Source organism: Miniopterus natalensis, chromosome 14 (genome assembly GCF_054644295.1).
Source record: "Miniopterus natalensis isolate mMinNat1 chromosome 14, mMinNat1.hap1, whole genome shotgun sequence".
In the NCBI taxonomy this organism is placed as follows: domain Eukaryota; kingdom Metazoa; phylum Chordata; class Mammalia; order Chiroptera; family Miniopteridae; genus Miniopterus; species Miniopterus natalensis.
In genome coordinates this window covers 7870870-7897761 of record NC_142094.1, presented here as the reverse complement: position 1 = coordinate 7897761, position 26892 = coordinate 7870870, and the positions used below count along the sequence as shown (strand labels likewise).

At 51.7% G+C, this 26892-nt stretch overlaps 1 protein-coding gene across 1 annotated transcript; it reads left to right on the top strand.

The window, feature by feature from the left end:
• Nucleotides 1-1964: 1964 nt before the first annotated feature.
• On the top strand, nucleotides 1965-26093 carry LOC148091488 (anthrax toxin receptor-like). The gene is made up of 14 exons (XM_087824229.1): nucleotides 1965-2062; nucleotides 4529-4610; nucleotides 4716-4749; nucleotides 5762-5841; nucleotides 5920-5988; nucleotides 6331-6408; nucleotides 6507-6567; nucleotides 16592-16661; nucleotides 18312-18379; nucleotides 20286-20647; nucleotides 22008-22046; nucleotides 23160-23245; nucleotides 24253-24334; nucleotides 25866-26093. Exons 1-14 carry the CDS (start codon nucleotides 1965-1967, stop codon nucleotides 26091-26093), a joined length of 1437 nt encoding a protein of 478 aa, XP_087680355.1.
• Nucleotides 26094-26892: the final 799 nt, after the last annotated feature.

Here is a 26892-nt window from a genome sequence, read left to right as displayed (position 1 = left end):
GAGGCCTGATCTTTCCAGATGCTCAGGGCATGATGAGAGGGGCACTGTGATGTCCTGACTGCTGTTGCCCCTCCTCTGGCAGGAGTGCTGGGAAAGCCTTCCATGTCCCGAGTGCCTCAGCTTTGTGGGACAGTAAGAAGAAAGGAAAGGAAATGGTGTGAGAGCACATCTTGCCTGGCCTGAGGCCAGGGGCCCTGTTGGGATGTCCACAAGTGAGGGGCCAGGAGAGCCAATATATCAGAATCAGACTGTGTTTTCCAATCAATGCATCCTCCCTCATGTCTGATCAAACAGTCCCACCTAATGTGACCAAACATCCAGGTTTGCCACCCAGTCTCCCTCATGCCCAAGCGCACAGATCTGGCTGGTCACCTTCCCCACAACTCACACTGATGAAACTCACCACAGGGTGACCTAGTGAGGAGTGTGCCTGGCATGAGCTACATGAGGTGGGAGGTTACTCATGGGCCTGCACGAAGGTTGGGAGGCAGAACCTGCCTACTCAATGGATTCTCAACATCCCTCTAACTCAGGTCTCCTTTGTTTCCAGATCAGACAGCGCGAAAACTGAACTCAGCTGGAATGAGGTTTACACATATGTGAATGAGATGGTGAAGAAGTACACAAAGTACGATGGTGCTCTCCTCTCCCAGGCAGAGCACAGCTGTTGGACTAGTGGGCATGGGCGTCCCTCTGGTCAGAAGCGCAGAGCCCAGGGCAGTGTTCTGAGCAGTGAAGGACAAGTCCCACAGGCCCCACTGGTCGGGGCAGTTTGCCTGGCCCCCTTCTGGGACTCAGAGCTAAGTGCAAGGGACAGTCTTCCCATAAGGGTCTCACAGATTAGGAAACAAGCAAACCAGTGACACGGTAACTAAACACCTGGTTAAATGGTGCTGAGGGACAAAGGAAAGGGGCCAATGATTTACAGGGTAACTTAAAGGAAAAACCAAGTCTCTTTTAAAAATTTGAACTAGGTTTAGAAAAATGGGGAAATTCTGGGCCACAGAATCCACCCACAGGACTTCCTGTAAAGTGAGTGGCCTGTTTTGGCTGCAGAGTAGGGTTAACTCAGGAGATCTGGGAGAAGAGGTGGACTGGGCACCTTAGGAGTAACTAAGGACATAGATGCTCATAATGCCAGGCCAAGGGGCTTGGATTTTATACAGTGGGCACAGGGAGCTACAGGTGATTACTACCAGGGATACAAAATGCCCACGGTTGTCTTGACTTGGGGTGGTGAACACACAATACAACATATAGATGGTGTATTAGAGAACTGCACACCTGAAACCTATAGAAATGTACTAACCAGTGGCCTGGCAATAAATTCAACAAAAATTAAAAGAAAAACCTCTGAAAAAGAAAAAAAGAGTTCAAAATGGAAACAAATGATCAAGGTGGTGCTCCTTGAAGAAAAGTCTGATAATTGGGGTTAGAATGAACTGAACAAGAACCAGGAGCCATGCAAGCAGAACTAAGAATTTATGGTAGATATTTAGCTAAAGGTTAATGAAGAGAGTGGATGGAAAGAGGAAAGGAAGGGATATAATGAATTGCTGTCAAGAATGAAAATAATTTGAGATGAGAAAGAGGGGGAAAGACAGGCAAGGGGGAAAGGGCTGTGAAGTCCCAAAATAATTTTTTACTATAGTAGATACCATGTGGGAGGCCCTCACACAGGATGTGTAGGCATCTGTCTCCCTGTGCATGGGCACAGACTGAGTGTGTGTGTGTGTGCGTGTGTGTGTCAGACTATGGGCTGTTGGGAGCACAGGGCTGAAGCAGGATGCTATCCCAGCACTCTCTTCCAGAAGGACCAGGATCTTCCCAGAATCCTTTACTTCCCCAATGGAAACTCCTGGGGTTTGGAAAATGGGCCCAACAGGAAGGTTGGGTGGGGAGCAGAGCAGTTGTCATGCACCATCTATGTGGCTGCTCCTTAGGGTGATTTTGAGCTTATGTTCATGTCATCTCATGAGGAGTGCTTCATCCCCAGCCCCGAATTGCGGATGTCCTTCGTCACCTCAGATGGCCGAATCCTCCTGAAGCTCACCTCAGACAAGTAAGTGCTGCTTAATCCCCCAAGGCGGACACAGTGGGACAGGCTGAAGGGAGAGCCAGGACTGAGGGGCTCCCTGAGACAGCAGGGGGAGCACACTGGTGAGCCGCTTGGACAGGGCTGAGCTCCCCCAATGCCCACCTGACCCCAGTCCTAGCACTCAACTCCTCCTGCACCTGGCTGCACTGGCACTGGCTGACGCTTGTGGTTCTAGACCATCCCTGCCCCTCTAAGCCCTGTGTGCCACCTGCCCTGAGCTCCTCCCTCTCACTCTTCCCTTTCTTAGTGCCAGCTGGCTGTGAGGAGTCCTGGGATCTGGTAGTGCAATGAGTGGGTCCCTTATGAATACTGGCCTGTGTTTGGCACCTACTGTGCTCTGTCATTCTCTGCCCTGGGCCAGTAAACTAGGGAAAGTAACAGAGTCAGAACCATAAAGGAATTGCTTCTTGCATTGAAGAGACAGGCTTCAGTGGAGGGGACTTTGGTCCCTTCCTGTGTCTGAGACAGGGCCCCTTAGGAGGGTTGCGAACAGCAGCTGGGGCTGGGTGTTTGAGGAAAGCATGAGATGCCTGCGTCCCCATCATCCCATCATTGTGCCCAAGGCCTGACCATGGGAAGTTACTGAGCTTCTGAGCAGCTGGGAGGTTGAGAGTCTCATGGACACAAAAGACTGGAACCGAAGTCAGAGTGGGTGAAGCACCAAAGAGAGGTTAAGGACTCTGAAGGGAGGCTGCATCCAGGATTTGTGGCACAAAGTTGCTGTTCAGGACCTCGGAGAGAATCAGAAGGAGCAGAGTGATTGAGAGACAGCCAGGCTGCTGGGAGTGGGGGTGATGGAACCAGGGCATGCAGACAGCACCGCCATGTCTGGCTCTGAGGAGAAGCAGGGAAGGGACTGGTTGTGCTCCTGACTAGGGCAAAGCCTGGTTCTGTGTCAGCCTGTGGATTGCGTTTAGGAGACAGAGACCCGAGTGGGTTTGAGGGGATGAAAGCAAGTCCATGGGGAGGACTCTGGAGGAGGCAGAGAGAGTGGCAATGGGGGCTGGTCTTGGGCCTCTGGTGGAAGAGGACCCCTGGGGGACAGGAAGACCACTGCCTCCTCCAAAAGCTGGGGCTCAGGGCCATACCAGGAGAAGCTGCAGGGAGGCCCCTAGAGGGCCTCCTGGGTCCTCCATGAAAAGTGAAGCTGAGGTCTCCTCCATGGGGGAGGGGACAGGGGTGCCAAGAGTGGGCATGGGGCTTAGGGAATAGAAAAGTGTGAATCCCCCGTGTGAGAGGCTGGTACTCTAAGAGGAGATCTTGAAGAGGCACCAGGAGCCTGGCGGTCCTTCCAGGAGCAGAGCTGAGAGGAGGGCTGAGGGGCAGCTCCAGGGAGAAGCAGCTCAAATCAGAGCAAGGCCAGGGGAGCTGGGTCCAGGCCAGAGCTGGGAGGGGCTGACTTTCCCGCATGTGTGTGGTGCTGTGGAAGAAACGAGAATGTTGCAAAGTGCTGTGTGTGTAGGGGATAGTTTGTGCTGAGCAGGACAGGGCCTGGCTCAGCCTCCCCTGGCCCTGGGTCCTCTCCCTCCTCGCTCCTGGGCTGCGCAGGTCACACCCCAGGACAGCATCTCTTCTGCCTGTGATGAGACACAGACCTTCAGGGCCCAGGCTCTGCTTCGCCCTCTGTGGCAGCTCATCCTGTGGCCCTGCATTAGCCTGAACATAAGCCCCACCCTCCTGTCCCAGCTGCAGCCTGCCCTCTGCTTTCCCAGAGCTGACAGGCAGGTACCCGAGGCGGCCTGCAGAGCACTGCTCCTATGGGACATGGAGCCCTCAGGGCCACTTCCCAGACGTGGTCTTGTTCTTCAGGGGCAGTGAAGGCCAGGACCTTGGCACATGCATTAAGCAGCTTGGCTACTTCCTGCAACACAGGCCCAGAGGGGGTGGGGCTTGGAAGGACCCAGTCAACCTCAGCGTTGGTGCCAGGGGAGGTGGGGATAGGGCAGGGGATTAGCAGGAGGAACTTTCCAAACTCAGCCTCACCTGTTGGAGGAGACTGTGACCACCTCAGGGATCCCTTAGGAGCTTCACTTACTGTCAGTCCTGTTGTAGGTGCAGGGTTGACACCGCACATCCAGGGATGCTCCCCCCTCTGACCGTGGGTGCTCAAGACAGGGCCCTTGTGAGGTCCCCCGAGATCTGTGTGCCTGAGACAGCGATGAGCTCAGAGAAAGCCAGGCCATAGTCCTGGAGCCAGCACAGCATCATCCCCCAGCCCCATCCAGTGCTCACCAGATGAGGGACAGAGCAGGCCTGAACAAGGCCTGTCAATTTCAAAGTCACAGGCAGAAGGGCCAGGACAGGGCCAGCTGACCGTCCTCCCCCATCCAGGCAGGTCAGCACAAGGTTAAAGGGCATCCGGACAGCTTGGGGGTCTTTTTAACTGTCAACTCCTCATTGCACCTCAACACACTTTTTATTTTTTTCCAGAAAAGCAATACAGGACGGTCTTAACAAACTTCGAAACATAGTGCCTTCAGGAGACAAAGACTGGGAGAAAGGATTTAAAAAGGTACACACTCTAGATTTCTGAGTATTTACTCTGCTTTGTCAAGTTCTTAGAGTGTTTTAGGGTCATCTCACTGCCCTCCCCCAACATTCCTTCATTTTGTTGCAGATAAATGAGCAGATTGAACCAGTGTACAAGAAAGGTAAGCTGCTTGGCCACTTCATAGTTGTCATGTCCAGGGTAGAGCCAGCCAGGGCCTCAGTGAGGTCTGGATGCAGACCCACCTTGGCCACTTCCTAGACCTGGCACCAGAGCAAGTCGCTTGCCCTCTGTGTGCTGCAGGCTCCTCCCCTGTGCAGTGAGGATTAAAACCACCCCAGGGAACTTTCTCAGAACTACATGGGATCATGTGGGTGCATTCTGGGTTCTTATTAAATACGAGGTGCGTGACCTACAGTCGGGCTGCATGAAAAGGAAAAGGAAAAGCCAGGGGACCTCGGACACACAGGATTCAGTTTACAGAAGAAAGCTGATTGCCCCTTGCTGCCCACACTTGTCTCTGCCACAGTTCTGGCTCCGACTCCTGTTCCATTCAGCTTCTTCCCTTTGGGTGACTCTTGTCCTGTGATGGTGTCTCCATCATGGCAAAGGCTGAGTTCAGCCCAGAACCATCTTTGTTTGGACAATAGGGTTGCAGCTGTGGTCAGGGAAGACGTGTGGACCTGGTTGTCAATGGCACTGACTGGGCATGGGGTCTGTTGCTCAAGTGCCTCTGACCTTGAGTTCTGAACCTCTGGGCTCTCAGATGCCAGCAGCAGTGCCACAGGCACTGTCTGAAGCTGGACCTTGACCTTCCATTCAGTCGGGTCTGGTTTCTCCTCTCTCTGCTCATCTGAAAGGGTTATGCTTGTGCACTGCAAAAGCTGGAGTTACCTTTCAGGGCAAAGGCTTTACCATCTGGTAGCACTGAGGGTTCAGAAGGAAGAGGCCTGAGCTGTGCTCAGTCTCCCCATCTGTAAAGTGGGTCCTGAGCTAAGGGGTCTCCTCCCAGCACTGGTTTCTAAGCCCTCCAGGAGCTCTGGGTGGTGGCATGTGGGTCTGGACAACTTCCTTCTTGGTGGAGCAGTTGTGGGGAGCAGTGCTGTGGCCCTGGCAGCTGCAGCAGTTATTCCAGGTGCCTTTATTAAGCAGGCCCCTTCCTGCCTCTCCTGCAGACAACAAGGCCTCCAGCCTGATTATTGCTATGTCAGTTGGAATGATGCCGGATGAGACAATTCTTCCAACTGTGAATGAAGTGAGTCTGCTCCATCGTTACCAGCTCCTTGCTCCATATATTTTCGTGATTTATATACAAAGCCTTTTTTTCTCTTAGGCTATCAAAGCTCGGAATATGAGGACCAAGATTTACACCATGGGTTTAGGATCTTATATCCGAAGTCAGGTAATTCTGAACAGGTAACAAGAGCTATAACTGGGCTTATTTGGGGAACATTTTCAAAAGCAGTTTTTTTTGTAAGGTACCCGAAAGTACATTTCTTGAACTCACTGCAAGTGTCTGGACAACAGATTGCCACGACAGAAATGAGAAACAGTGTTATGCGAAAACTAAAACCAGAGGTGTGGGTGAAAGCACTTTCTCCTCCTGAGGGTGGGCTGTTGGCCAACACCAGGGTCTGGCCTTAGGCATCTAACATGATCTGAAGTCAGCTACTATCTTCTAGGACAGGCACCTGCTGGGTCCCAACATTTGGGTGGGGCCCAAGCCATCTCCTCTTTCTTTTAGCTGAAGCTCCTTGTAGAGGGTGAACAAAATATATATGGAAGAGAGAATTACCCAACCATTGAAGACTTTCTTGACTCGGTGAGTGTGGGCTTAAGATGAGAAGGGGGATGGAGAATTTTCTCATCATGAACCCCCCATTCACTTCTCCTGACCCTGCCCTTACCTCTCTATTCCAGCTCGTAGAGAACTCCTGTTTAGATGTTCTTGGAAAGGACACTTACTTTGTTTGTGTGGGAGGTAAGAGCTAGAGTCACTTTCTAGACAAAAGGATGCATGATGTGGATATGTCTTAGTGTGTGTGGTGTTTATGGGTATGTGCTCTGGGTGACAGTTTTGTGAATGTGGTATAAGTGTGGTGGGAGTGTTCTGAGTGAGTGTGGTGTGTGTCATGGAGGTGGAAGTGGTGTCTGTGGGTGTCTTGGTGTTTCTGCTTGGGGTTGTCTGAGTGCGTGTCATGTGTGTGGTGGAGGTGAATGTGATGTCTGTGGGTCTGCGGTGTGTCTGCATGAAGTGGTGGTATGGGAATGTGCACTGTGCAAGTAATGCCATGCCTGTTGGGGGGGAGGGGTGAGGCAGGTACTCACATCTAATTACGTTTTTGTCAGTTGTACTGAGATATAACGGGCATAGAGCACGGTGGAATTAAGATGTCTTGCTTAAGAACTTGAAATGTATATTGTGATATGATTAATATAATAAATCTAGTGTAATTATCTTTTAAATCTCAAACCCAAAAGTCTAGTGAACAACTGAGAAATAATGTTTTAGAAACCTCAACAAAATGCTAGCAAATGGAGTCCGACAACATATGTAAAGGAAAATGCAACAAGACTAGTTAGGGATCACCTGAGAAAAGCAAGTCTGATAACAGATTTGAAATATGAATGCAATTTAGCACATCAGCAAGACAGAGAAGAAAATCATGGTTATCTCAGTGGGAAAGGAAATATTTGGACAATGTTCACCGTCCAGTGTCATGCTGGACCCAGGCAGAAGGCATCCATCCACACTAATACTCAGGGGAACATGACACCCAGGGTTAAATGGCAGTGCTCTCTCTGACATCTATCTGGAACTTAACAAAGATGCCCTCTCCTCCCCCACCCCCAACCAGCGTGTCTGTATCAGTGGGCTGAGGGCCTCGTAACCTTACGTGTGTGATAGGAGCCCTCCCTCTGTCACAAGCTCTGAATGTGCAGACTGGAGCACCTGCATGTCTGGGCTCTGAGCCTCGGAGGTGAGGGATGAGTGCACTCTCCCACTGGAGACAGCACCTTGCCAGATCTGACTGGATGCAGATCCAGGCAACTGGCTCTGGCCTCTGTGCTCTCCATGCTAGACTATAGTGCAGTAGGTCGTAGGGTCAGGGAGAACTGCTTGCATGTCTGAGCTCCTACCCTGGAGCAGGTGCTTCATCTGCAAGCTCCACTCTTGTGTCAAGAACTGGAGAGAACAGTCTCTACCATCAGACCTGTTGTTCGAAAAAGGCCTGTGGATTTTGCAGTGACTGGCACAGGATCTAGTAGCTGGCAGGCCCTGCCCAGCAGTGGCAGACACTAATACTTCCACCAAGATCTCAGGCTCTCCCAAGCCCATGCTGAGCCCAGGCTGGAGGGGAGGGTTAAAGAACTGCAGGATGAAGGTCTCTCTAGCTCCTGGTGGCAGCTGCCTGACTCCTCCTGTCTTCTGATCCTGGGCCCTGCTGTATGAGGCATGGAGGTGGGTTACAGGCCCCCTCTCACAAGTAGGGTCTCTACCTGCTGCTCCGGATTAAACTGCCAGCAGAGCAGCCAGCCTGACTGCTTCATTTCCTGAATATGCCCCCTGGACACACACAGGCCATGGTTTCTGAGCAAGTGTGAGACCTCAGGTCAGGAGGCCACAGGACTTTCCTCCCCTGAGGAGACCAATCTGAGGTGACAGGTGCCCCCCACATTCCTTGAAGCAGCCCAGCATGGCCCCGCATCTCTGTTCGGACCTTCTACAGTGTTGCTATCTTTGAAAGCTGCCACAAGTGTGACAAGCACTTAAACGGAAAACTCAAGGTGCAGGCTGGCTCTGGGACAAGCAGAGGCCTCTGCTGGCCTCCCTGCCTCCAGGTCTGAGCTCCAACACCTCCTCCATTCAAGGCCCTGGGCACTGACAAGCTCCTTCCCTAAAGAAGTCTGGCACTGGACTCGGAGACCTCCTAGCAGGACCTCTGGCCCTCCAGGCTCCCCCCTCAGCTATCGGCCCCTCCTGCTGCAGAAGCTGGAAGTGGGGATGGGGCTCGAAGTCCCCAAGCCAGGCCTCAGCTTCCTGGGTCCAGTCCTCCCACTCTCTGAGGCCTTACCCATGGGCCCTGCCCCTGGAAACCTTTCCTGACAGGAAGGCTCCTCTGGCTCCCTGGAGCACAGGGTCTGTCCCTCTCTCTAGTCACTTGGTCCCAGTATGCTCCATGGCTGCTGCTTGGCTGTGTCCAAGGCTTTGTTTTTCTCATTCAGTTTTCATTCATCCTCCAAACTGTTTTCCTGGGAAAGATCAAACCCACAGCAAAGTGGAAACAATTTACAACGAACTGCCCTCTCTCATTCTCGATGCACATTGATATCTGCCACATGTTCTTTATCACTTATCTCTCCATATTCTGCTTCTCTTCATCAGTTCAGCTGAGCTTTTGATGCATTTCAAGGTGAATTATAGTCATCAGGCTAACTCACCCCAAACACTTCCACATATCATTAATTGCGGCCAGTGTGGGTAGAGTTCCATTTCTGAAACGCAGCAAAGTTAAGTGTATCATTGAATGCTTTGACACATACAAAAACACCAGTGTAACCCAAACCCATGAAGAAACAGAACATTACCAATGCCTCAGAGAGTCTCCTCAGGCCCCTTGCCAGGCATCACCCCCCCACCTCCAGGGGACGTGGGGGTCAGCTACTCTTGTAATATTTTCCTTCCAGTGACTGTCTTGCTGTTTAAAATGTCCCCTCAGCTGACTCATGGGGTGTGAACCTCTGTCTGCCGGGTGCACTTGGAGGAGTGGTTTGGAGTTTCATCCTTAGAGTGGGTTTGCAGGGTGTGCTCAGGGCTTGACAGCCTGGGAGGAAGGCTGCAGGTGGCTCCTTGTCATTCTTTTTCCTGTATGTGACTGGCCCTGGGTGGGTGTCTGCAAAGAAGCCCGGTAGACAAGGAATATCAGTAGTGGACCCTCATTGGACACCATGCAGGGGAGGGCTTTCCTCTGAGATATGGTAGCAGGTCCCTCATCAAGGCTGGGAGACCTCCTGGGTGGGGTGGCCGGGGCAGGCTGTGTGTTGCAAGAGGGACCTGAAGGACCAAGGCAGGAGCCCCTGTACCGCACAGGAAATCTCCTGCCACCAGCCTGGGTGGCTGCTGTCCATCCACTGTGAACAAGCTCCCCCTTTGTCCCATCCTGCCCCCTTCAGAGATAACCATAAATAGTTGAGCATGCATACATGCATAGCCACCTCCATATACTCTACAAGGTAAATTTTACTTTTATGTGATCATGGCACACATAATATTTCCCAGCCTTCTGCCCAGTATTCCAGTCCATGGATGGACCAGGTTCATTTCATGAGTCTCCTTGTTGCCCTTCATATGGTTTCATTTTCTTCTGTGGTTGGTACTGTGGGAAGAACCGGGGTCCGGCGTGCTGAGAACAGAAGGAACAGCTCTGTGGAAAAGCACAAATGCTTTAAGTCAAATCTCTTCTTTAAAAATCTGTTCCCAGGCACCCACTTAGTGAGACTTGCAGAGTTAACAGGACCCTCTTGGGAAATGCAGCACCTGGGGAACAGAGGGCTCTTCTCCAAGGTGAACTGGCACCTGAGCAGGCCACGAGGGGCAGCAGGGAGGACAGGGGAGGAAGGAAGGGCATCTGGGACGGGGGCAGGGGCCATGGTTCCTGAGCAGTGCGGGCCCAGGTTGTGCTCTGGGCTGTCAGACGGCCCTGCCCTCATCCACCACCCTCCCTCCCGGTCACACACATGGAGGAGAAGGCTGGGCCCATCCTTCTGCAGAAGACCATGAACTAAAGGCCACAGACCAGGTCTCCAGGTACCAGAGAGGGCTTGTCTCCAGCAGAAGTGGACTTTGTGGGTCCTGGAGGTGGCACTTGAGGTCACACTCTGGCCTGGTACTGCCGGGTGTCAGGGAAGATACCTGCCTTCTCTAAGCACGTGTCTCTGTGTAAAACTAGGATAGTAATGCATAGATTTGGGATGGTTAGGAGCTTTAAGAGAGAAAGTTAAAGAATGGTGTGTAGTAGGTGCTCAGTTGGTGGGGAATGTCACTTTGTAGGAACCTAGGAGTTCGTGATTTGGTCTCCCATAGATGTCCCTGTTTCTGCTTCCCTCTGGCTTTGTGTGTGGCAGGATTACTACTCTGGCTCTTTCTGCCACGTTTCAAGCCTGATCTATTCACACTCAGCAGAACTTTCCTTCTCTGACTATACTGAATTACAATACGGCTTATTAATTTAGGTCCTGCCTTGCATGGAAACACTTCATTGAAATTAATAATTCTGGAATATAAATTGCAAATATGGTCTGGGAGAAGAAGGGCCAGCAGAGCTGCTCAGGGTGACCCATATTGGGCCAACAGAAGGGGCTGAGTAAGACAAGGACCTACTGGTTTTTACCAGCAAACATAGAGCCCCATGTCCTGAGGGGCAGGGCCCTTGTGGAGTGTGAGCCCTGAGTGTGAAGCCTGCTTGAGGCAGGCTCAGGAGCAGCCTGTGCTGGGTCCACCATGCAGGGAGCAGACACATCACTCGGGGACATCAAGCCTGCCCTGAATAGGCCACACGTCTGGTTCTCAGCACAGGGCCATCAGCTGGCCTTTCCAGCTCCCTTCCAAACCACCAGGGCTCTCCCAGGCTTCAAGGTGGCACAGGCTGTTTCCAGGTCACAGGGACTGCCATCAGGTGCTCTCGGGCTCCGGGGGCCAGGCAGGAACAATGAATGATCAATAGGTGTGAGCCCTGCCAATCCAAGGAGATGGGCTGCAGGGTGAGGCTCCTGGAGAACCAGGCTCTGGGCAGGGGAGCTGCACCTCGAGGAGGCCTGGCCATTCACACTAGAGGTTAACAGGCCAAAATAAATCCAATGATGACAGATGATCCCATTTTCCAAAATACCTAGAAACCTGGATTATTAGGGAAATGTGCACATTTTCAACATGAAGTCCCTTCTTTTGAAACTCTTGAAAGCCTAACATGTCAGCACACTAACTTCAGCCACAGCCCAAAGGCCTGTTTTCTCTGAGGCAGAGGACTGGCAAGCATTGCATGGATGGAGTGCTTGTGACAGGAGGCCTGAAGCATGAGAAATGAGAATGCCAGGCTGAGAGTGTACCGGAATTTCTCAGGAAGAGTTCTTCCAATGAACCGGCTGGGAATAAACCCCCTGAGCCGGGCAGCAGGCCTGGATGCCAGGGGCCTGGGGCTGCAGCAGGAAGAACTGCTGGTTCTCCTGCCTCACTCCCCAGGGGCAGGGCCCACTGTCTGTCCTCTCTGTGTTCCTGGTACTTACTGCAGGAACAGCCAGGGGTCCAGCATCCTGGAAAAAGGCTATGGCTCAGAACTGCATCTCAGTACCCCCATGTCTCCACACTAGCAGGAGGAAGGCCTAGGTAACTCAGGTGGATGGGTGCTGTCCATGGGGGGTCAGGAGGAGGCAGAGGAAGAGCAGTCATCTGCAGACCCTGGAACCTCAGCTAAGACAGGACTTGTCCTTCCATGGTGGAGTCCCCTGTGCAGGGTCCTCAGCCTCTTCCTGCCTCACCCAACTGCAGACTCTGCCCCTGGGGTCTCCAGGCTGCCACAGGCACACAGAAGGACAGGGAGGAGGAAGAGAACCCCCAAGTGTCAGAAAGTCTCTGGGGCACATGGACCTCAGTGTTCAGCTTAGATATGAGGCAGCGATGTCTTCAGGCTGCATTGACTTCACTCCTCTCATTCATGTAAGGCGAGCAGTGTTGCGTCCCTAAGAGGGACCAGAAAATGGTCAGAAACTCAAGGCCAGGCTTGTCCTTTGGAGGGGACAAGGCTGACTGCCTTTCATGTGCTCCATGGTCAAGGGCTGAGAAGAACCCTGAGTGCTCCAGGCCCATCCCAGCCTCTTCACAGGCGACCCTCAGAGACATCAGCAAGGGATTTGGGCGAGGGGGCGCACTGATGTGTTCAGAAAGGGAATTCCTCCTAGAAGTCCCCTAGGATTTCGGTTTTGGAGGTGCGTGCCCTAACTGTGAGATCAGAGGGAAGACAGCACTCAGCCCTTCTCACAGACACCTTTGCATGTTCCCTTGCAGAAACCTACAGTCTGGGTTTTTTTACTCATGTGTTAAAAAAAGAAAACTTCCATGACTATGTTTGCAGATATACTTTGGACAACAGCACAGTCTACAGTAAGTAGCACCCTCGGGTCCTCCATATGACAAAAGGCCCTCACCCCACTGCATTGGCTTCAGCCAGCCGAGCCCTCCAAGCCCTTGCTGACCGTTTGCTGGGGATGCTGTGGGGACAGAGGCAGCTTGGACAAGTGGAGAGAGAGCCTGGCTGGGAAGCCTGGCACCTCCCCTTTCATGTGCCAGGGGAGATAATCATCCCCAGCACCACAGCAGCCTCTTGGAGCAGGGCTTTGCCCCTGCCGAGGATGGGTTTGGATTCTGGGTCTGTCCTCACAGGGGCCTTTCCACACCCCCTCCTCAGCTTCTGGTTTCCTTCAGAGATGAGTTATAAATCCCATTAGGGTGCTGGTGGGAAGGGAGGCAATTCCGGGAACCTGAGTCTGTGCCAAATGCACTGGTAGCTCTCCCAGCAATGTGTGCTCACATTGGATTGACAGAAGATGCTGTCTGCTAGGCCTGGGCCCTGCAGTTTGGCACAGTCACACATCACATGTGTGCCTTTGACCAAATGAGTGCTCTGTTCTCAGCCTCTCCTTTCTCTTCTGTAAAATGGGGCCAATATGAGAGTAGTTCTAACTAAGCTTTATAACATATGTAGAGCAGTAATGGCTGAAGGGCTTCATTTCAAGATGAAATCACAAGCTAATGAAAACACTCAGGCATGAGGTGGCCCTCCGTGGGAGCACTGAGGTGGGAGTGCGCTTCCCCACAGAGCGCGGGGTGCAGCGGACTCTGCATCGTCCCTCCTCCCAGTTAGCCCATCAGCACATTCATCTGATACAACTGCATTAAGATAAGAGGGGGGTCTTACTCCCAGGCCATCTGGCACAACTCCTCTCCCCGCTCACTTCTAGACCATGTCTCCTTCCTTCCACCGTGTACAGAATGGGCCTTGGGACCATGACTGCCTCATTCCTCTCCACACAGGGTGTAGATGGCCTCAGGGAATGAGGTTCTTCGCTCTGTACTTTTTTATGTGAGGTTTAGGACTGAATATCTCCTGTACATGTAGAGCTCACATGTACACATGTAGAGAGCACTTAGTACACAATGTGCCTTATACTTACTATCACAATTACTTCTCAAAGGAGACTGATTGTTACTCCTTTGTATTGATCTGGAACCAGAGAGAGGAGTCACTAAAATGTTTGCTTACAGCCAGCAGCTGGTGCAGAAGCAGCTGGAATGGAGACCCAGGGCTTCTGGCTACCCTGTCGGGGCCTTCAGCCTCCCTGAGATGACTTTTCTTGCGGAAGATGGGACATGACCTGTCCCCCAGGAAGTGTATTCAGGTGTTACCTCTGTGGCCTGTGGGAGCAGTGTTCCCACCCTGGAAATCACCAGTGTTTCTCTCGGAGGAAGAGCAGCACCAGGGTCTGGGGAGCCCATCCCACAGTGCTGGGCCCCTCTGCTTTTACCTGGGCGGAGGCTGAACTTGGCCCACATGCTCTTTAGTGCCCAGAGCTCTAATGCACTGAGGAGGATTGTTTTGACTTTTTGTAATTACATTCCCTTCTAGTTAAATATCTAGAGAAACAGAAATATTTACAGAGGCATTAACACGAAAACAATGTAAATGTTTCAGTATGTTTTATGTTTCCTGTTCTTAATGTGTAATATTTCTATTTTTAAGAAATATTTTAAAAGGCAACAAGTAAATATTGGTTTGAAACTCCTTCCCATTCAAATATTCTTTGCTGAGCCCTCTGTGTACCAGGTGCCTGCCTTCCCCTCATTCTCCTGTCCCTGGACTATGGACACTGTATTGGAAAATCACATATCTTAGGAATTTTTCCTACCAATTCTGTTGTAGGTGGCAGAATAGCACTGGGTATTAGTCCGGTGGGTCACACCGGACCTGGGTTCAGCAACCCCAGAACTTGGGTTCTAGCTAGGAAAGAATTCATAGTCAAACCCAAACTATAAGATAACATTTATTTGGTAAATCACAGAGGTAGCAGAAGCAATTCCTAGAAGTGGGTTTAGGAAACAAGTTTTAGAGGCAAAGGAAGTTCCTTTGGAGCTTGGGACTGAGAAAGTTAATGGTAATGTGCCTGGGGGGAGAGGAGAGAAGGGAAAGGGAAAGACAAAGGTGTGGGCTGCTCCCAGGAGGGAGAGCACTGGGTCCTCATCCTAATGGTTTTATCTTAAGAGAGGTCCCAGGGATACATATCATTATAATATTCAGCAGCTTTCCAGGTGTGTCCTTTCAGGGTCTAGGATTCCACTGATTGGTCAGAGCCAGGACAAGGGGTCAATATCCAATGCAGCTGGTCCTGAGGTCAGCAGTGGGGTCACTTGTCTGGTTTTGCTGCTTTTCTGGGCCAGAAGCTCCAATACAACTGAGGCCTAGATGTTATCTCTAAGGAAGAAAAGTCAGGGGGTCCAAAGGGCATGGCTAGGGATATGCTGGAGGAGGAAAGACTGCCCTGCATGAGAGTTCACAACCTGCAGTTGTCTTCTGCTAAGCACCTGGGGCTTTCCATCCTAGTGACATTCTGTACCTGGCCAGTTGTCCTTGCTCTGCTCATCTGTCTAACTGCCTATCACATTTTCAACCATCCTGCCCCTCAGACACAAATTCTTTCATACTTGGTGATTATTTTCATTATCAGCACCAATGAAGGCATAAAACACTTCAGAAATTCATAGCTAATATGAAAGCTATGTTAGAATTAAAAAGCTAGCTCACATGGAAATGATGATTCTTTAGGTGATTCCCCTGATCTATGAGCACAGGTCCTTGATGTAGAGAGTTGGACTCATACTAAGAAGAAGCCTCAGTTACAAGGAACTGTTCTGAGCCACTGAAGTATCACCTCCCAAAGACCCCATAAATAACAGAAAACAACAACAAAGAAAGAAAGTCCCTATTCTTTGCTTAGGCTTCCCAATCTCAACAAATGGCACCACCATCCACCTGGTCGCTCTGTTCAAAAGCTGCATGTCATCCTTGACTCCTCTTTGCTTTCATCCTCATGCCATCCACTGGCAAGTCCTGTGTCCCCTGTGTCCCAGATATATCCCAATTTGGCCAGCCCCCCTGTCAGATGCACTGGCTTACAATAAAATTAGAAAATTTTCCCACCCAGGGCCATGAGGCCCTGCCCACCTCTCCTCACTCACTTCTTTCCTCCTCAACAAGCACAGCTAGTTATGCCTCAGGGCCTTGGCACATGAGCACCCACTGCCCAGGCACTTCCCTGGAGCTTTCCGTGGTTTTCCAACTACATCTTCTTCAACTCTAGTCTAGTATGGCCTCCTCAGAAAGACCTTATTTTTAGTAGAAATTTCCAACAATATACAAGAGTAACAAAAATTGTATAATTATGGATTAGAAACAGCCGTCAGTCTTCTATCAATAACTATAAGCCCTGAAGAATATGCTTTAGTTGATATTATCACCATTTGTTATTTTGAAGAAAATCCCAAACATTCAGTATTTTGTACATAAATATGTCAGTTTCTCTAAAGAGAAATGTTATCCTTAATTATATGTCACCCATTCCTAAGCAGCAGTTCCGTCTCCATTCCCTATCCTTTCCATTGTTCATTAAGGTCACAGTACTGTTCACTCTCTGGCATTTATTTTGTTCATTGTTATTATCAGTCTCCTCCTCCAATCTCTGAAGTGTAAGGATCTTGAGAACAGACTTTGCTAGCCTTGTGTCCATTAAACACCAGAGGAGTGCACACTGCCTGGGGCATGGTGGGTACTCAGAAGAAGGCAGGGAAGAGATGCTAGCATCTGCCAAAGTATCAGCTCTGCTTGCCATGGACAGGCAGAAAGGGAGACGGATGACTGGGCATGTCCATTGACATTATTCTCATGATTTTCTTTTAGCGCTAAAAGCCACCAATATGACGAACGAGAAACTCATTTGCCCAGGGCATGTATTTGAGAAGGCCGGACAGTAAGTGTTTCAAATTGGGAACCAGGTGGGCGATTTTGGGTCTCGTGAAGTGTCTAGAAAATAGGGTGCCAGCTCTGCTGGGGCAGCATGTGTCTGTCTCTGAGAGGGCTCAGGGCACCCTCCATGATTAACCCTGGTAGTGTCAACCAAGGGGCTCAGGGATCTGATGAGGAGGGTGGGACGGGAAGATGAGATGTATTGATGATGAGGGCAGGATGGGGAAGATGAGGTGTATTAATGAGGGTGGGGTGGAGAAGATGAGGTGTATTAATGAGGGTGGGTTAGAGAAGATGAGATGTATTGATGAGAGCGGGATGGGGAAGATGAAATTCAATGATGAGGGTGGGATGGGGAAGAGGAGGTGTAATGATGAGGGTGGGATGGGGAAGATGAGGTGTATTAATGAGGGCGGGACAGGGAAGATGAGCCGCATTGATGAGGGTGGGATGGGGAAGATGAGGTGCAATGATGAGGGTGGGATGGGGAAGATGAGCTGCATTGATGAGGGTGGGATGGGGAAGATGAGCTGAATTGATGAGGGTGGGATGGGGAAGATGAGGTGCACTGATGAGGGTGGGATGGGGAAGGTGAGGTGCATTGATGAGGGTGGGATGGGGAAGATGATGTGTATTGATGAGGGCAGGATAGGGAAGATGAGGTGCATTGATGAGGGCGGGATGGGGAAGATGAGGTGCATTGATGAGGGTGGGATGGGGAAGATGAGCTGCATTGATGAGAGCGGGATGGGGAAGATGAAATTCAATGATGAGGGTGGGATGGGGAAGATGAGGTGCATTGATGAGGGTGGGATGGGAAGATGAGCTGCATTGATGAGAGCGGGATGGGGAAGATGAGCTGCATTGATGAGGGTGGGATGGGGAAGATGAGGTGCAATGATGAGGGCGGGATGGGGAAGGTGAGGTGCATTGATGAGGGTGGGATGGGGAAGATGAGCTGCATTGATGAGGGTGGGATGGGGAAGATGAGCTGCATTGATGAGGGTGGGATGGGGAAGATGAGGTGCAATGATGAGGGCGGGATGGGGAAGGTGAGGTGCATTGATGAGGGTGGGATGGGGAAGATGAGCTGCATTGATTAGGGTGGGATGGGGAAGGTGAGGTGCATTGATGAGGGCGGGATGGGGAAGGTGAGGTGCAATGATGAGGGCGGGATGGGGAAGGTGAGGTGCAATGATGAGGGCGGGATGGGGAAGGTGAGGTGCACTGATGACAGCGGGATGGGGAAGATGAGGTGCATTGATGAGGGTGGGATGGGGAAGATGAGGTGCATTGATGAGGGTGGGATGGGGAAGATGAGGTGCATTGATGAGGGTGGGAAGGGGAAGACAATGTGCCTTGGGCATGGTATTTTGCTTTCAGCAGCCTTTTGCAGCTAAGCCAACACATTATGTGAATACAGAAGAGTGGGCATGGTCACACCAAGCAGCCATTTCTCGTTACTCAGCCATATTCATGAAGGCACCTGCTCCCATGCAGGGCTCCTCACTGCCTGCTCTACCTTCCTTGCAAAGCTGACTTTTTAGTGCTTGAGGATCTCTCCTTTTCCATGCTGTGGTCTACAGTTATAGCTGAGTGCAAGCGTCGTGTCTATCTGGGCAGGTGGTCACCATCTGCCCTTTCTGTTCTTTAGGGTGGTCGTCGCTGAATACAGCCTCAACAATGGCGTCAAGTTCCAGTCTCTAACTTTGAAAATGACCAGTAGGAAGTGTGTGAGTGTCGGGGGTGGCGCTATGCAAAGCTCCTGCACCTGAGGGCCAGTCACCCTCTGGAGGCAAGAGAGGGTACAATGACCCCAGGCAGGTCCAGCAGGTAGCTTGTGCAGACAGGGGCAGCATCTCACAGACTACTCAAGGCCTTTCAACATTAACTGGGGGTCTGTCCCCCGAGTAAAGCTTGGGAAGTACCCTGCAAGTATGTCTATAAGACACCTGGGTACAGCCAGATGTCCAGAGCCTTGCTGAAAGTCTGCTTTGTCTGTGAGCAAGTATCACTGATGCACATGGAGGGAAAAATCCTAGCTCTAAGCAGACTCCAGAAACTGTTCTGAGGCTCTGCCCACACTGCCTTCCATCTTGCCACCTGCTCTGCCAAGGTCTAGTGGTGGAGAGGAGTTCAAGGTCCATCTGGATTCCAGCTGAAGTGAGTGAGACAGGCTGGGAGGCTGTGTACTGGGGGCAGAGTTCAGAACCTCTGGGGCACCCAGGCCCTCCAAATGCAGGCCCAGGAATTCGATGTGGATGATGGAACCAGCTGTGGTCCTGCATAGTGTGTTCCCACTGCATTGATGCAGCTGGTGAAAGGCTCTGAAATTACCTATGACAACCATAGCCCTGGCTTCTTCTTGGGGAAAGGATGTTGTCATTTTGCAGATGTCATCACCCACCCTTGAGCCTCTCCTCTTTCTCCTGCTCCTCAGTTGTCCCTCTCTGCTGACTTTCACTGCACTTCCCAGGAAGGTTGTCCCTCTCTTGGTGGGGAAGCCTCAGGGCTGTGGGAGTGTCCAGAGGCTCAGCTCAGGGAAAGGCACCTGGGGATGAGGTGCTGCTCCCCAGGTGCCCACTTTTCAGAGCTCCACATCATCCACACACCTTAGCCCAAGAGCATGGTGTGGGTGACAGAGAGAGTCAGCTGGAGAGGGGTGTGCCTGGGCTGAGGGACTCCTGTGTCTATCTGACACCACCCTGGTGTCCTGTGACAGCTTGTGGGGCTTTCAACAGTGCTGGGAGTCCTCCGTCTCCATCGATCTCCACTTGTCCCTCTACATCCCTTCACGAATCGGCAGAATGACTGACAGGTTTGCCATTAGGACTTTCACCCTCAACAGGCACATTTAGACAAGAATTCAGGAGCAACCTGTTAGCTGTAAGCTCACCAGCATCCCCTTCCACTCTATTCTGCTTCTCTTTTCAACCACCTAGTGTCCTGGGCACAGGCTCTCCCCACTGTCCCTCACAGCCCCTCTGACAGTGCAGTCTGGGTCCAGGGAAGGGCTGTGCCACACACGGTCCACAAGTGGGGCACATTAAGCCCCACATGGGCCTGGCCTGTGCTGGGAACTTTCTACAAACTCTCAACACTTCACAGTACGAGCTGGTCTCCTCCTTACTAATGAGGAAAGGGAGGCTCAGAGATGCTGAGGAACTTTGCCCAGGGCTGCAGATCCTGAGCAGGGAGAGGTAATGGGCAGAGGGAGCAAGTCTCCTGCCTCTGCCTCTGCATCTGCACCCCAGTCTCTCAGTGGCCCCCAGAGCCCTCCCCCTCCCATCTGAGTATCTAGATTGTACAGTCCTCACAAGACCCCTGTGGTGTCAGCGGAGGCCTGCAGCGAGGGCTGCTGTGTCACCACACAGAGGATTCAGACTTGCCAGTCAGGGCTGCGGATAGAGCAGCTGACCAGGTCCAGTGTTGTGTCTGAGGCCAAGGGCTTCACAGTGGCTTTGTTTCCAGCCCTGGCCTCCTAACTCCGCTGTGCCCCTGCATATAGGGCAGCGGAGGATAAGGGAAGTAGTTGGATAAGGTGGTAGGTGGGGGTGCCTGGTGCTGGTCAACTAGGTAGAGGATGCCTAGGCCCACTGCAATCCTCTTGTGTGTATGCTTTCTGCAGAGAAACTCAACAGTCCCTCCAGCTACTATACCGCCTACCACCACAACTACCCAGACGACCACCACCCGGCCAACGACCACCACGATTACAAGGCCAACGACCACCCCGTCAACAACCATCGCAACTACTCGACAAACTACCACCCGACCGCCGACCACCACGACTACAAGGCCAACGACCACCCGGTCAACCACCATCGCAACTACCCGACAAACTACCACCCAGCCACCAACCACCATGAATGCTCGGCAGATGACCACAAGGCCCCCAGCACCGAGGACTACACAGCCGCCTACTCCACCACCTGCCCCACCACCTCGCTTGCTTACAAACCCAACAACTTCCCCATCACCTGCTCCACAGTTCCCGCACAACCTTGACGCTCTATATTTCCTTACACTCAGTCCGGCCCTGCTCATGTTGCCCTTCCTGTTCTGTTGCATCTGGCGGATACACTGCAAGAAGGTGAGTGACTCCTGCCCATACAGCACAATGACCAAGGTCCCCAACAAACTGCCAAGGAATCAGGTGCATTCCTGCTGCATGATCCTACCTGTGGTCAGGTTCCCATCAGCTCTGATACTGTCACATGAGCAGACAGAGATATAGACTGTGTTCCACTCCTCAGCACAGAAACACCCTGTGCTTCTAAGGAGCCTCCTCCCTCAGGGAGCAGGTGTGTGTGGCCATGGCCCCTGGGGAGAAGTGACCCCAGATACCTGAGAACAGGGCTGCCTCACAGCCCCAGGACTGAAAGACTCAGGTGGACACAGTAAAGGAGGCCTGTGCTGGCCAGGAAAGACGTGTTCCCACTGGAGGCACAGGTGGCCCCAAAGGGAGAATGAAAATGGCCAGGAAGACACAGAACCTCCAGGGAAGCTGTGCCTTTGGAAACTAGCCTGGGTCTCTGCACATCTCCAGTGCCTCTGGTCATTTCTTCCTCAGTCATTACTTAGGGACAGGATGTGCTGGGCTCCATGCTGGGCACAGGGGACACATATGAAGTTGCCAACGTCCTCGAACGAGCCCCACAGTCTGGAATCTGCCCTGGTATTGTACTGGGGTATTGAGGGGAAAATGTCAACTTTATAGTTTGTGGCAAGTGCCCTGTGTAACCAGAGCAACAGCAAAGGACAGAGACTGGCTGCAGGGAGGGGCTGAGGCAGTGGCTCTGGCTAGCTGGTTTGCCAGGACACAGGTCAGAGAGTTGGATGAGAAAGATGAAGTCAGAGGTGAGAAAGGACAGAGCAAACCAACAAGGAGCAACCAGGTGAAATGACTGTGAAGGAGGGAGAAGGAAAGAGAAAGCCCTGGGGGGGGGGGGGGGCTGTCATCCCTGAGGACTAGAAAGCCAGAGAGGGCTGCAGGGGATGGAGAGGCTGTGGTTAGGAAGGGGAGTGGGCCATGTGCTCTGTCTTCATATGATGGCTGGCAGCTGAGGAAAACTGCCATGTGGGGGCCTCTACCAGGGACCAGGCTCCTTAGTCTGCCTGTCTCCCTGTCCACCCCACAGGCAGCTTGAAGTTCCCTTTGATAACTGAGCAGCCTGAGGCTCAGGGAGGAGGAACCTGTTGGCCACTTACCCAGGGACTAGGCCCCTTGATTGACACCCCAAAGCCCATGTTCTGTCTTGCTGCTGCAGAGCAGGGTCCCTTGTCATCACCAGCATCCAGCACCCTCAGTGCCCCTCCCAGCTGTGCTTATGTCTCTTTAACATTCTAGACTGTCAAAGAGCCACCCCCAGTGCAAAGACCAGAAAAGGTAAGTCCTATTTTGTTCCTGATGTTGTCAGCAGGCCTGGTGGGCACAGTGACCTTGACAAAGAGGCCTCCTACAGCCTTGGGGCTATTTCCATTCCCCACCCCCAGCTCCACCCACCTGCAGAGAGCTGGGAGAAACAAGAGGGTGACAGAGGGGCAGGGAGAGGCCCAAGGAGGACATGGAACTCACAAAATGTCACCCAATCAACCTTCCCATGCTCACCATACAGCCTCATGCAGGGCATTTGTCACTGCATTAGGGGCTTGGGTGAGCCTGTTCTTGTAACTGCTATGATCTCTACAGAAGTAAAAGGGGTTTTTTGGTCAATTCCCAAAGGACTGTTTGTAGGATGATCTTTCCCCAGGATGAGTTGAGCTTTTGGAAAAGGAGCCTCATGTCAGGGACTTAGGCCCCTCTCTGGCCTCTGGTGTGCATTGGGCTCCGTTTCCTTGGTCCCTTCCCTGTGTCCGGCCAGGGCAGGGGCTTGGCTAGGAGTGGCCACTAAGGACTACAGGGCTGAGGAGGGTGCAGGGAGTCTGAGCTGGCACTAAGCTGTGAGAAAGGTCCAGCCCAGGTGGGCCCAGGGAGCTAGGGCCAGGGGAACAGGCTCTGGATCAATTATGGTATAACGGGGGTGTGGCAAACCAGGCCATATAGTGGTTGCCAGTGCATGGTGAAGCTGATAAAGGGGGAACTGGGTCTGAAGTCTGGGGTAAACTGGCCTCACAGTCCCAGATGGCCTCTGTGCTGTTTGCAGTGTGACCTGGGGAAGCTGGCTCTGCCAGAGTCAGGTAAATGCAGCCCTGATACCTGCTAGTGCTCACACCTTGACGGCCATTGGTTACATCACACAGGCCAAGACCAGGTTACCACAAGGACGTTTTGAGAGAAACCAAGGGGGCTGGAAAGAATTTTCCGGTCTTTCCGGAAACAGTCATATTTGCAAACCCACAGGAGTTTGCTTGTATTTGTGTTGGAGGGCACCCTGCAGGGTGCTACTCATCTGTCATTGACTATTCCCACAAACATTTGCTGAGTGGCCAAAAGCTGACAGGAGCGGGGGCAACAGAAGGCATGTGTCTGTACAGGAAGCAGACAGCTTTCTCTTTCTAGGAGCCAGAGACATGTCACATACAGACATGTCCCACAGTGATTGTTCCTTGTTGTGGGTGTCAAGAGGACAGCATACAAAGAATGAAGGTGAGAAGGGTTCTTAGGGAGGGAACTGTGACCCTGAGGTTAGAGTGTGGGAGGAGAGGGGCTACAGGTTTATGCCCCAAAGTCCTGGGCCCCAAAGTCATGGCTTGTGTGAGATGAAATTATGGGCACTGGACTTTCATCACTTAGGTGCCCACCCCAGAGTCTCCCCTTGAGTTTAAGGATTTTGGTGTCTGGCTCACTGCTGGCCAGTCTCTGGTTCTCACAGAGGTTGTCATCAACTCCACCAATATCATAGGTTTCACCGGACAGTAGGTGGGTAAGTAAAAATAAACTGAATCCCAGAAAGAACATTCACAAGTCAGGAGAAAGAAGTTCTGTGCCAATTTACAACACCATTAAACCACCCAGAAATGCCAGTGGCTCCAAATGTTCCTGCAGAAGTCCCCTCAGCGGAGTGTGGGAAGAGCTCACTGCACTGTCCTGGTGACCCTCTGAGCTGGGGGGCTAAGGGACCCACAGAGAAGGGGCCTGCAGGGTTCTACAGCCATGATGCCCCTGCCACTAGGTACAAGGCCAATTTCTGTTTGTTTTTTCCTCCTTCCTCTTCTCCAAAATTAACCTTCCACCCCCAATGTCAGGATCACGCCCCTGAGCTAAGCATGGATCTTCTGCCATGCCTTCTGCTTGTGTGTCCCCCGAGCACATGCCCTCTTTCCTCCTGCTCGAACTCCTGCCCAGGTCCCCCATACATACATATTTACCCACATGTCTCCTCCAACCTTTGAACCTTTCCGCTGAAAGGAGCCCCTGACTCCTCTTACACCAGGAACACTGATATGTTCCAGATCCCAAATAAGCTATGATTCATCGTGATCACGCCCCCAAAAAAATAAGCTGCCTGGCTCCTGCCTCAGGTTGAGGCTGCACTGGTGTTTCAGCAAGTCCCTGGGGACAGGGTCCTCAGGAGCTGTAGAGCCAGAGGGAACTGGCCCCGCTGGAAGCAGCATCCATGCTACAGCTTCCTCACAGCCACATCTGCTTTTCTGGGCAAACTGGACACCTTGTGTGAGATTGTTCAAAACTGCAACCAGGTGCCACTGATGTGTTGTCAGCAGCCCAGGGACAAGGTAAGCAGTAGCACAGGGATACTCCCCACGGGGTAGGCACCTTGCCTTTTGCCCTTGACAGTCAGCCACTGGGATTATGGGCAGAGAGGTCTGTCTGGGCATCTTCCAAGAAGGATGCTCAGGACATGAAAAGATGGGGGTTGAGGAGCCTCTCATGCCTCATGTCATGCTGGACATGGCACTGTGCATTTCCCTTGCATTGTGTTCTCAAGAGTGTCAAGAAACTCTTATCTAGAGAATTACCTGTATTCTGCCTATTTAAATAAAGAAAGGCAAAACAGCCAGTTGTATTGGCCTCCCAGGCTATCTTCCCTCCTTACTGGCCACTGACCCTGTGGGTCTGCTGGCTCCACCCCATCCACTGAGTGTTTTCTAGGCTGTCACTCAGGTGCCAGGAGTGGTGGACAGCAGGGTGTCACCCTCCCAGTGTTGCCTGGCCAACACTGACTGGTTTTACCAGGCAGTAAATACATCCTCTTTGGACTCAGAGAGCAGCCAAATTGTTACAATATTCCTTGTTAGAAATTAATCATAATAATGGCTAATTTTTATTGAGTATTTCACATGGGTCAGCTGGTAGCCTAGGAACTTTACATGTTTTTACTATTTTAATTTTGCCAGTACAAGTAGGTATTACTGTGGTTTTTTTCAGTTTATCAAGGAGGGAACTGATGAACTGAGTGACTTTCCCCAGGTCACAAAGTCAGGAATGGCAGAGCTGAACTTGAACCTGAGGCCTGGCTCCACCCTTCTCATTGCTCTGTCCCTTTTTGAGACAGCACTCCTGATCTAGGAGGTTACCCCTATACCACTGCAAGGCTGCTCTACTCAGCCCAGGGACCCAAGGGGTGTGGTGCTCCTGCCTCACCAGGGAATCATCTGCCTGAGTTTTTCGGTGCTCAGACTCTTTGCTCAAATCATTCAGGGAGCCTGGGGAATGTTCTTGTCCCCAGGATCTGCAGTGAGGGCTGCACTGGCCACATTCCGTGAACACTGACTCTCAGTGGATGGGGAGGTGGGCCTTTAGAAGTTCTGGGCTGTAACATTCTTACTCCTTCCTAAGAGGCCTTGGGTGCTACAGCCTCCCCAGCCTGTTCCCCATTAGAGGGTTCCCCTCCTGCCTTTGCCCTATGAGCCTGTACCCTAGTCTAAGGCTATGTGGAGGGATCATCCCTTCAGCACACTCTCACTTAGAAAGAATGGCAATGCTTTAGTGGTGGGGGCTGTAGGCCTTCTTCATCCTTGCTTCCCAGGCTCTCAGTGTAGGGGTAGCAGACAAGTTCCAGCAAAGGGAGTCCAGGGTTAGGACACTAGTTCTGCCCTGAGAAGGCAGAACAAATTTTTCATGCTTGAACTAAGTCCCCAAGGAGGAGCCCTGGCTGGTGGTCAGCACCCGTGGAGAAGAAGGGAATCACAAAGGTTTACCCTGTGGTCCTAATAATCCTGACCCAAACCCTCTTGAGCCAAGAAGACCACAGCCTCCCAGTGCCCATTCTAATGACTTCTCAGGCATTCTCTCTCTTCCCTACAGGATGAGCGCGTCAGCGTCACTCTCGTGAACCTCCACTGCACACAAATGTCCTGTGATCCAAAGAGCTGCCTTGGACCCAGCAAGGACTGCTTCCCCCTCAACAGCTGCTGCACATGCGGACAACAACCCCCACAGATATGCCCCCAACTTCCCTCTAGAGTGCTGCCACTGACCCTGCCCACTGCCCAGGCACTCTGCAGAACTACCTTGTCACTCCCAGACCCATAGCCAACCACTGAAGCACCAAAAAACCCCAGAATATTAAGAGCCCTTTGTTTACTGAATTGGATACATATTGAGTCCAATCTGAACCTTGAGTCTTGGTTTAAAGTCAAAAGGTGTTGGATTTTGTTGCTGATTAGCATGAAAGATTATTGGCTGGTGAGCACTGCCCTCTGTGTGAGATGTACCTACCAATAATACTCCTGCAGGATAAAGCACCCTGGTGTCCTGTAGATGTGGACATGGATGATTCTCACAACCCACAGCCTGTTCTTCCTCTCTCCCCATGGGCTGGGACACCTGGGGTCTCAGTCACATTCTTCTCTTTGAAAAATTCCCAAATTCTTTTTTAAATATACATCCAACCCTGTGTCTATATACACTGGCTTTTACTAAATCTCTTGGGCAAGTTACTTAATCTACCTGTGCTTTATTTTCCTAATTGAAAAGATGAAGATAATGTTGTTTTCTCTACAGGTGGCCATGAGGCTGATGGTAGGTACTGCAATGTGCTTAGCATAGGCCAGTCCTCTGGTAAAAACTCAGGTTCCAGTAGCTAATGTCTTCCCGCCCTGCCCAGGGGAGAAGGCTATGAGCTCAGAGACATACAGGAGTATTTTGAAAATTCTGGGCTATCAGAGTGGAGAAGATGCCTGGCTGTTTAACTCATGGCACACATGAGCATTCTCATTAAGGAGGGTGCTGACCACATGTGGGGTCATATCCAGGACTCACCACCCATGTAACCTCCTCAAAACCATTGGAAAAGGTCCTGGCACCTACTATTCCTTCAGAAATATTTCCC